The sequence below is a fragment of the Myotis brandtii genome, unplaced genomic scaffold (assembly GCF_000412655.1).
Source record: "Myotis brandtii unplaced genomic scaffold, ASM41265v1 scaffold62, whole genome shotgun sequence".
NCBI lineage: Eukaryota > Metazoa > Chordata > Mammalia > Chiroptera > Vespertilionidae > Myotis > Myotis brandtii.
The window spans coordinates 3,345,563-3,355,747 of NW_005370366.1; the positions used below are offsets into that span (position 1 = coordinate 3,345,563).

Genomic DNA, 10,185 nt, shown 5'->3' on the forward strand with positions numbered 1-10,185 from the left:
TTCCATCATCATCATTATTATTATTATTTTTAAATATATATTTTATTGATTTCAGAGAGGAAGGGAGAGAAAGATAGAAACATCAATGATGAGAGAGAATCATTGATTGGCTGCCTCCTGCATGCCCCCTACTGTGGACCGAGCCCGCAACCCAGACATGTGCCCTTGACTGGAATTGAACTCGGGACCCTTTAGTCCACAGGCCAATGCTCTATCCATTGAGCCAAACCAGCTAGGGCCATCATTATTATTTTTAAAATATAATTTTATTGATTTCAGAGAGGAAGGGATAGGGAGACATAGAAACATCAATGATAAGAGAGAATCATTGATTGACTTGCTTCCTGCACACTCCTTACTGGGGATGGAGCTTGCAACCTCAGCATGTGCCCCAACTGAGAATCGAATTGTGACCTTCCTGGTTCATAGGTTGATGCTCAACCACTGAGCCACACCAGCTGGGCTCCATCATTATTTTTGACTAGAGGACCGGTGCACGAAAATTTGTGCACGGGGGGGGTGTGTCCTTCAGCCTACCCCTCTCACAGTCTGGGATCCCTCAGAGGATGTCTTACTGACCGCTTAGTCCCGCTCCCCACGGGGAGCGGGCCTAAGCCACAGTCTGGCCTCCCTCTGCAGGAGGCGACCAGGCTGATCAGGGTAGGGCACCACCCCCATCACCCTGCTGCTGCTGCCACTGCCAGCTGTGGCTGCGGTGGCTGCTAGGCCTGAGCCCCGGGGGTCAAGGCTGCCGAACCCATGGCTGCCTGAGCCCCGGGCCTCGCAGCTGCTGTGGCTTTGTCCGGATGGATGTCTGGAAGACGTCTGCCCTAATTACCATATTACCTTTTTATTAGTATAGATGAGACTAATCAGTGATGTTGGAATATGCAGTTGATTATATCCAGTTTCATTTAAGCATATCAACACATAGGAAGACATCTTGGACACTAATAGATTCAGGTAGGCCAAATTAACAGGTGTAATTTTAAAAAATATTTTAACATCAACTTTATTTCTGATTTCCAACATAAATTAAGGTCCAAAGGGGAAAAAAACTTTCACAAATTTCCCCCAAAAGAAAGAAAATGAAAAAGGAGTGAGTACCCTGCAGTAGAATGTAGTTGGACTTTTCACATCACAAAAATTAACTCAAAATGAGTCAATAGACCTAAATGTAAGAACTAAAAAACTCTTAGGAAAAAAAACTCTTAGAAGAAAACATAGGCCTCAATCTTCATTACCTTGGGTTTCTTAGATATAACAGAAAAAGCACAAGGAACAAAAGGAAAAAAGATGAATTGGATTATGTCAAAATTTAAAACTTTTGTACAGCAAACAGTGCCATCAAGAAAGTGAAAAGGAGTTGAGTGGTCATTTCCTTTATGGTGGAATTATTATAAAGTTCTTCAATTTATCTCTTACATTAATATTTATTATCCTTTTATTTCAGATTATTAGTTTATGTCATATATTTATTTTCTCATCAGTGACTCAAAGCAGAAGTTAATAAAATTTTATTGTACACAATGGTTTATGTAGAAATATGGCATTCCTGCAGATATATTTCAACACATGTTATAGGTAACTATTCTCAGATTCAGGAATACCAGTCAATTCTAAGAATATCAATATATTCTCTTTAATTTGCATTTTTTGGTTGATGGCTTACATAAAGTCATGAAATAATATAGACTTTTTTTTAAAAAGGAGATTTACAATGGTGTTTTACTAATAGGGAACCAAGAGAAAAGCTGTATCAGGATACCAGTCTCATGATGATAGTTCTGACAATTCAGAATGCAGCTTTCCTTTCAAGTATACATATGGTGTAAACGCATGGAAACACTGGGTCAAAACTAGGCAACTTGATGAAGATCTTCTGGTATTAGATGAACTAAAATCTCGTAAGTGTTCTGATTTTGTTTTCCCTACGTCCTATTTAAAACCAAGATTTTTGTTATCAACTACCTTTAACTTTTAAGTGTAGCTGTTACTTTCAAGTTCTTACATAGAATAAATTTCAGGGGCTTTCTTAATCTTAAGACAGTAAGTAATAGCAATTACTAATTTTTTATTTCTTTTTAGCTAAATTAGTAAAGTTAAAAGAGGATCTGCTGTCTCACACCACGGCTGAGCTTAACTATGGGCTAGCCCATTTTGTCAATGAGATCCGCCGACCAAATGGAGAGAGTTATGCACCTGACAGCATCTATTATCTTTGCCTTGGAATACAGGAGGTTAGTAATTTGCAGGCTAATTTTGAATATAATGTTAATAAGAAAGGTTGTTGTGGTAGTTTTTGGACAGAAAAATGTTATGCTTTAAGAATATTAAAGATAACTTTATGGAACATAATGATTCATTGCTTTACCAAGAAAGACAAAAAAGAAATTTAATCTATGAAAAAAATAGGATATTATAAAGGATTTTCTGAGCTTCTTTGTAATTAGGTATTTCTGCTATCATATGCTATATTCTTAAAAATTACCACATTCTTCAAAACTCTGTGCGAAAACCAAAAAGAACAGGCCACTCAAAACGTCTGTATCTTTTGTAATACGCCTGACAAAGTTGTATGTTTGTTACCATACGTAAGATAATGACATCATTCCCTACTACAGTCTCAGGTAAACGAATTAATACTCTGAGGCATGATGCAGATATGTATAGATCCATGCTGATATGCATGTGAACAGAGAATGTCTGCTTTCTTCACATAGTCAGTCTGTTTCAGTATAGACTGCTCATGTTTTTCTAACATGTTAGAGTAACTACTCATTAGTTCTTTGGAATCATCTTACAAAATGAGATCATTCTTTAGGGGTTTTAAATAAACTTCAGCTGCATGCCTATGAATCTGGAGTGACTTTGTTTTCCATAGTAGGCAATAACTTCTGTTTCTGAAAAAATTGTATAGGTTTGAGCCTAGAGGTCAGAAAGGATCCTCGCTTCACATCCTGTGTGTATGTAAATGTGGTAAATAATGGAAGCAGATCTTCTTATGCAGGGTTTTGTTTATAGACCTAAAATTTAATGTTAAGTTGCTAACAGCATATTGAAATAAGTTACTGAAAAAAACTAGAATTGTCTTAATTTGTATTTTATTTCTATTCTCTTCAGGATAGATATCTTCCAAAGATTATGAAAGCGGTGTGGGGAATTAACATATTAGCTGTACATTACTGTGTGTTCAAAGGCCATCACATATTTTGTAGTAACAATCTAAAAGAAACAGAGAGGTTTTGTTTCTTCTACTCCAACTTGATAGATTTACATGTACTTTGAGCTTCATATTTATTTGGCGATACTAGGTTCACCATTCTAAAATTCCAAAACACGAGAACCAAAATTTTCATGGAAACTCCTTTGACAGTAAAACCTGACTTGAAGAGTTGTGATGCAGTTTTCTTTATTATACTTTCAAAAAATATTCCATCTTAACCCTGCCAGTGTTAAGCAGTAGTTGAGCATGGAACTATGAGCCAGGAGGTCACAGTTTGATTCCTGGTCAGGGCACATGCCCGGGTTGTGGGCTTGATCTTGCGTTGTCGGGGGTGCAGGAGGCAGCTGATTGATGATTCTCGTAATTGATGTTTCTATCTCTCCCTCTTCCTTCCTCTATGAAAATATATATTTTTTAAAATTCCGTCTTAGAATATTAACTGTAGACTTCACTGTAGAATTGTTGATGTTTCTAAACAAGTGTAACGTGCTTCCCTAGACCAGTGGTCGGCAAACTCATTACTCAGAGCCAAATATCAACAGTACAACCATTGAAATTTCTTTTGAGAGCCAAATTTTTTAAACTTAAACTATATAGGTAGGTACATTGTTATTAACTTAATTAGGGTACTCCTAAGCTGGCCTTTGCTAAAAACATCCTCAATCTGATTGAGGTACATTCACTGAGGTCGACCCCTTCCAACTCTCCCATCCACACTCGTCTTGTATACTTGTTTCGTCCAGGCCGAAAACCGACTTCTGCGCATGGACCACGAAGTTTCAATCGCACTGTACGTGCAATGTACCTCCCCTGCGCTGTGTATCCTGCGGCCCGCCTGCGCCGCGTCTCCCGACTGACCGACCGACCGACCGACCAACACCCCCCCCACTTCTTCTAACGCCACTTCTTCAAAATAGACTCGCCCAAGCCGAAACCAACTTCTGCGCATGGGCCACGAAGTTTCAATCGCACTGTACGTGTGTGCCCGCACGTGGTATTTTGTGGAAGAGCCACACTCAAGGGGCCAAAGAGCCACATGTGGCTCACTAACTGCGGTTTGCCAACCACTGCCCTAGACCACTCTAGGAATGTTGTGTAATTATGTACGTGGTCTGTGTTTCCTCTGTAAAAGTCCAAAAATTATGAATTCTGAAACATATCTGGCTTCAGTGGCTGTGACACAGGGTTTTAGAACTGTGTATATATTTTCCCTTCCACTTTTATTATGTTTTGTAGTAAAAAAGAGTAGGCATAGCATTTGTAAATATGCTAATTCTCCTTGGGAACAAACAGGAGGTGGGTATTACTTCTTTGTGTTTGTACCATGCTGTCAACATACAGTAGTTCGCACTCACTGACCTGGATGATTGCTGTGACTATTATACAATAGACCTATATATGAAATGTGTGTATAATTATTTAAGGTAATTTTTTATAAAGAGAACATATATTTCATCATTTTAGAAGTAGTTCAACTATTTTTACTTTATTTTTAATAATTAAAAAAAATTTTTTTTAATCCTCACCCGAGGATATTTTTCCATTGATTTATAGAGAGAGTGGAAGAGAGATTAAATTGCCTCCTACATGTACCCTGACCAGGGCCAGGGAGAAGCCTGCAATCGAGGTACGTGCCCTTGACTGGAATCGAACCAGGAACCCTTTGGTCTGCAGGCCAACGCTCTATCCACTGAGCCAAACCGTCCAGGGCAATTTTTAAATTACAGTTGACGTACATTATATTAGTTTCAGGTGTATAACATAGTGATTAGATATTTATATAACTTACAAAGTGATCACTCTGATAAATCTGCTACCCATCAGATAGCATACATAGTTATTACAATATTCTTGACTATATTCCCTATGCTATACTTTATATCTCATGACTATTCTGGAACTACCAATTTGTACTTTTTAATCCTTTCATCTTTTTCACCGTCCCCGGACCCCCTCCTATTTGGTAACTGTCAAAATGTTCTCTGTATCTATGAGTCAAAAAAAAAGAAAGTCTGTTTCTGTTCTGCCTGTTTATTTTGTTTTATAGATTCCACATATTAGTGAAATCATCTGACATTTGTCTTTCTTTGTGTGACTTATTTCACCTACCATAATACCATGTAGTTTCACCCATGTTGTTGCACATGGCAAGATTTCATTTTTTTTTTTTATGGCTGAGTCATATTTTATGTATGCACCACATCTTATTATGTTGGCTATTGTAAATAATGCTGCAATGAATATATGGGACATATGTCTTTTCAATTTAGTGTTTTGGGTTTCTTCAGATAAATACCCAGAAGCAAAATTGCTAGATTGTTCTTTTTATGGCCTTTGGTTTTAAAGTCTGTTTTGTCTGGTATAAGTATTGCTACCACAGTTCTTTTTGTTTGTTTGTTTTCATTTTAATGAAATATCTTTTCCATCCCTTTATTTCAGTCTGTGTGTGTTTCTTTTGATTTGAAGTGAGTCTCTTATAGACAGCATATGTAAGGGTCTTGTTCTGTTGTCCATTCAGACACCCTATGTTTTTGTATTAGAGCATTTAATCTATTTGCATTTAAAGTAATTGTTGATAATTTATTTATTGCCATTTTATTCAGATTTTTTTTCTCTCTCTCTTTTTAAAGAAGAACAGACCCTTTCACATTTCTTGAAATACTGATTTGGTGATGATGAACTCCTTTAGCTTTTTTTTTTTTTTTGTCTTGGAAGCTGTTTATCTGACCTTTGATTTTAAATTTTAGCTTTGCTGCATAATCTTGGTTGAAGGGTCCTTATTTTTCATCACTTTGAATATTTTGTGCCAATCTCTTTGGCCTGCAAAGTTTCTGTTGAGAAATCAGTTGACAATCTTAGGGGAGACTCCATTGTAGGGAACTACCTGCTTTTCTCTTTCTGCTTTTAAAAGTCTGTCTTTGTTTTTAACCTTTGGCCTTTTAATTACATTGTGTCTTTTTGTGGCCTCTTTGGGTTCATATTATTTGGGACTCTGCACTTTCTGGACTTACATGTCTATTTCCTCTACCAAGTTAAGGAAGTTTTCCATAATTATTTTTTCAATATGATGTGAATGTTGGTGCATTTGAAGTTGTCTCAGAGGCTCATTATACTATCCTCATTTTTGTTTGATTTTTTTTTTTTTTTTAAGAGAGGAGGGGAGAGGGAGAGAGATAGAAACATCAGCGATGAGAAGGAATCATTGATCAGCTGCCTCCTGCACGCCCCCTACTGGGAATCGAGCCTGCAACCCGGGCATGTGCCCTTGACCATAAGTGAACCCAGGGCCCTTCAGTCCACAGGCCAACGCTCTATCCACTGAGCCAAACCAGCTAGGGCTATTCTCATTTTTTTTGGATTTTTTTCTTTTTGCTCTATAGATTGGGTGTTTTCTGTTTCCTTTTATTCCAAATTGCTGATTTATTCTTCATATCAGTGTATTCTTTATTTTTGAGTGGTTCTTATGTTTCTAACTCAATTTTTGTGTTTCTTATCACTTTGTTGAAGTTCTCACTGAGGTTCTATCATTTCCTTATAACCAGTGTTTTGAATTCTGCATCTGGTAGATTGTTGGCCTCCATTTAATTTAGTTCGTTTTCTGGAGCTTTGTTATGTTCTTTCATTTGTGATGTGTTTCTCTGTCTCCTCATTTTAGCTGCTTTCCTGTGTTTGTTTTTGTGAATTAGGTAGAGCTGCTGCATCACCCAGTCTTGGTAGAATGGCCTTGTGTAGTAAGTGCCCTGTAGGTGTTACTGACATAGACTCCCAGTCACCTGATTTGGGCTCTCTACCTACTAACCAGTGTGGATTGTGTGCACCCTCCTGTTATAGTTAAGCCTTGATTGCTGTTGGCACATCATTGGGAGGGATTTGCCACCACACCGATCAGCTTAGAGGACTGGCTGTGACTACAGTGGAGGAGTTGCTGTGCAGAGGCCTACCCTAAGTAGCATTTCAATAGGGTTCTGGTGCCCGATTAGTCTACCCATTGAATGTGTAGCTAGTAATGTGGTTGTGTGGTGCTCTGGTGTGCTCTGAAGCTGGCCACTTGGAGGGCCTCCCAGGAAGTGTAGGCCAAAATGAGCTGCGACTTTTGCCCTTCCTGGGGTCACCTGACATGAACTACAAGGCAGTGTGCACAGGGTGTCTACCTTTGCTAGGCTTGGAGGTGCCCAGGAGGGCCAAGCTGTAAACGGAGGCTATCACTAGTGTGGGTCTGGGGCCACTTAGCTTAGCAAGAGGTTCAGGGCATGATGAGGCCAGATGCTACTTGTTGGAGGTTTGTGAATCTTGTAGAGATTTTAGGAAATTCTATAGCTTGAGCCAAGGCTGGCGTTTGTATGGAAAAGCCACTGGAAACAGCTTCAGTGGGTCTGAAAGTTAGGTGGATTGGGGTCTCAGAGAATCACCAGGGTGGGTTGAAGTTACCAGGTTGATGGAGATTCAGGTATGGTGCCAGCCTGCAGGTCTGTAGAGGGAGTTCTCAGCACAGGAAAAATGGTGTCTGCTAGCACTTCTGTCTGGGAGAAAGTTGACCCTTCATATCGAAGCCAGAAAATTCATTTTCTCCCTGTATGTCTTGATGTGCCTTTCTAGCTGCTTCCCTAGTGCTGGAGCTCAGAGCCAGTGAGTCTGAGTAAGTCCTTGTGCAGACCCTTTAAGGGGACTGCCTGGGACTCCAAGAGCCCTCTGTCTTAGCCACAATCCAGCTGGTTTCCTCAGCCAACAGTTATGGGGACTTCTCTTCTTGGAACTGGAACCCTGGGCTGGGGGCCCTGGTGTGGGCCTGGGACTCCATGATCCTCAGGGGGGACATCTGCAGCTGGGATATCTCTTCTCATTTTGAACCGCCACATGTGGCTGTGGGATCAGCCTCTTTGGTGTTTCTGCCCCTCCTATAAGTCTCACAGTGGCGGCTTTGTTTTAGTTTTGATGTGGTTGTGGTAGGATAAGAGGCCAGAGATTACCTATGCACCCTCTTGACAGCCTAATTCAACCAATTTTAGAAGTGTTGAAAGAGCAATAGAGTTCTGCATGTTAACTTAGAAGGAAGGAGAGAGATTGAGTTCCAAGCTCTTGTTCTTCTTGTTTTAATTCAGCTGTAGTTTATGATATGTTTTGGTGTTTTGTATAAAATTTCTTTAAAATTGCTTCTACTTGTAATTAAACTTAAAAACTAATATCTACGTAATATAACTTTAAATCAGCAGTAATTAGAGAAAGACAGCACAGTGCGCCGAGACCGGTTTGGCTCAGTGGATAGAGCGTCGGCTTGCGAACTGAAAGGTCCCAGGTTCGATTCCGGTCAAGGGCATGTACCTTGGTTGCGGGCACATCCCCAGTGGGAGATGTGCAGGATGCAGCTGATTGATGTTTCTCTCTCATCGATGTTTCTAACTCTCTATCCCTCTCCCTTCCTCTCTGTAAAAAATCAATAAAATATATTAAAAAAAAAAAAAAAGACAGCACAATGGGAGTTTCTACCCTACCCATATCTAGTCTATCTAGTTCCTCTAACTCAGCGGTTCTCAACCTGTGGGTCGCGACTCCTTTGGGGGTCAAACGACCCTTTCACAGGGTTCGCCTAAATATATCCTGCATATCAGATATTTACATTACGATTCATAACAGTAGCAAAATTACAGTTATGAAGTAGCAACGAAAATAATTTTATTGTTGGGGGTCACCACAACATGAGGAACTGTATTAAAGGGTTGCGGCATTAGGAAGGTTGAGAACCACTGCTCTAACTAGTCAAATAGTTATTCTCTGTTATTTCTTCTGTTAAATTTGCATATAGGAATACAATTGATTTTTGTATATTCATCTTACACTCTATATGTACCAATTCACTATTAGTTTTAGTAGGTGAGGTTTTGGGTTTTTTTCTTAGAATTTTCTACATACAAAATCATGTCATGTATGAATAAAGACAGTTTACCTCTTTCGTCCCAATCTGCATGTCTTATATACTTCTTTTTCTTGCCGTATTACATTGGTTGTTTTGGTTCCACAAAAAAATGAGTGTAAGTGGTGAGAGTAGAAACCTTTGCTTTGCACCTAATCCTTTGGGGAAGGTTTTTCTTCTTTCTTTCTCTTTCTTTCTCCCTTCCCTCCCCTCCCCTCCCCTCCCCTCCCCTTTTTGGTTTTTCTTATTGATGCCAGAGAGGAAGGGAGAGGGAAAGAGAGATAGAAACATCAATGATGAGAGAGAATCATTGATTGGCTGCCTCCTGCATGCCCCCCACTGGGGATCGAGCCCGCAACCTGGGCATATGCCCTGACCAGGAATCGAACCTGTGACCTCTTGGTTCCTGGGTCAACGCTCAGCCGCTGAGCTACACCCGGCTGGGCTGGTTTTTCTTTTTTAAGTAGGATGTTTCCTGTAGGTTTTTTGTAGCTTCCTGGCACTTGATCAAGGAAGTTTTAATCTATTCTTTAGTTCAGTGATTTTCAGCTGGTATGCCACAAGAATTTTTAAAACATGTAATACCTGATTATTTAGTCAGCGGCACTGACTTAGTTTCCCTAATATTGTCAAATGAAAAAAATAACAATAGCCAATACAATAATAGCCATCTGGTGTAAGTGGCCTGTCTTTAACCATAAATATGTATTGTAGGTCATATAATAGAATTGCATCATATTGGTCACATCACATAATAAGATTATGCCTGATTGATTAATTCTTGGTACCAGAATTCCTTACACACAGCTATAGGCACTTGATTTTTCAAAAAGTCAGTTTGGAGCAAGAATTATACCTATATTTTTTGTCAGATTGGCAAAAAAATGTACTTTTTGTAAATGCCACAGAATTTTAGTAATTAGATTGTATATGCTGAATGGAAAAGGTTGAAAATTTTTGCCTAAGTTGGTTGAGGACTTTTCTTTTTAAAACATCTTTATTGTTGAAGTATTACATAGGTCCTCCCCCCCCCCCTCCTTTAATGTCTTCC

General features: G+C 39.2%; 1 protein-coding gene across 7 annotated transcripts in view; it reads left to right on the forward strand.

The window, feature by feature from the left end:
• ZMYM2 (zinc finger, MYM-type 2) overlaps positions 1–10,185 on the forward strand; it is a 163,356-nt gene that overhangs the window by 129,480 nt on the left and 23,691 nt on the right. For 6 of the 7 annotated variants that reach the window (XR_001359367.1, XM_005880023.2, XM_005880025.2 and 3 more), the window contains 2 exons: positions 1,739–1,907; positions 2,089–2,240. The exons of the other annotated variant lie outside the window; for it this stretch is intronic. Coding sequence is in view for 5 of the 6 variants with exons in the window: in XM_005880023.2 (XP_005880085.1) it covers positions 1,739–1,907; positions 2,089–2,240 (321 nt within the window). In the remaining variant the exon portion in view is untranslated. The remainder of the gene's footprint in view (positions 1–1,738; positions 1,908–2,088; positions 2,241–10,185) is intronic. 7 annotated transcript variants of the gene reach the window in all.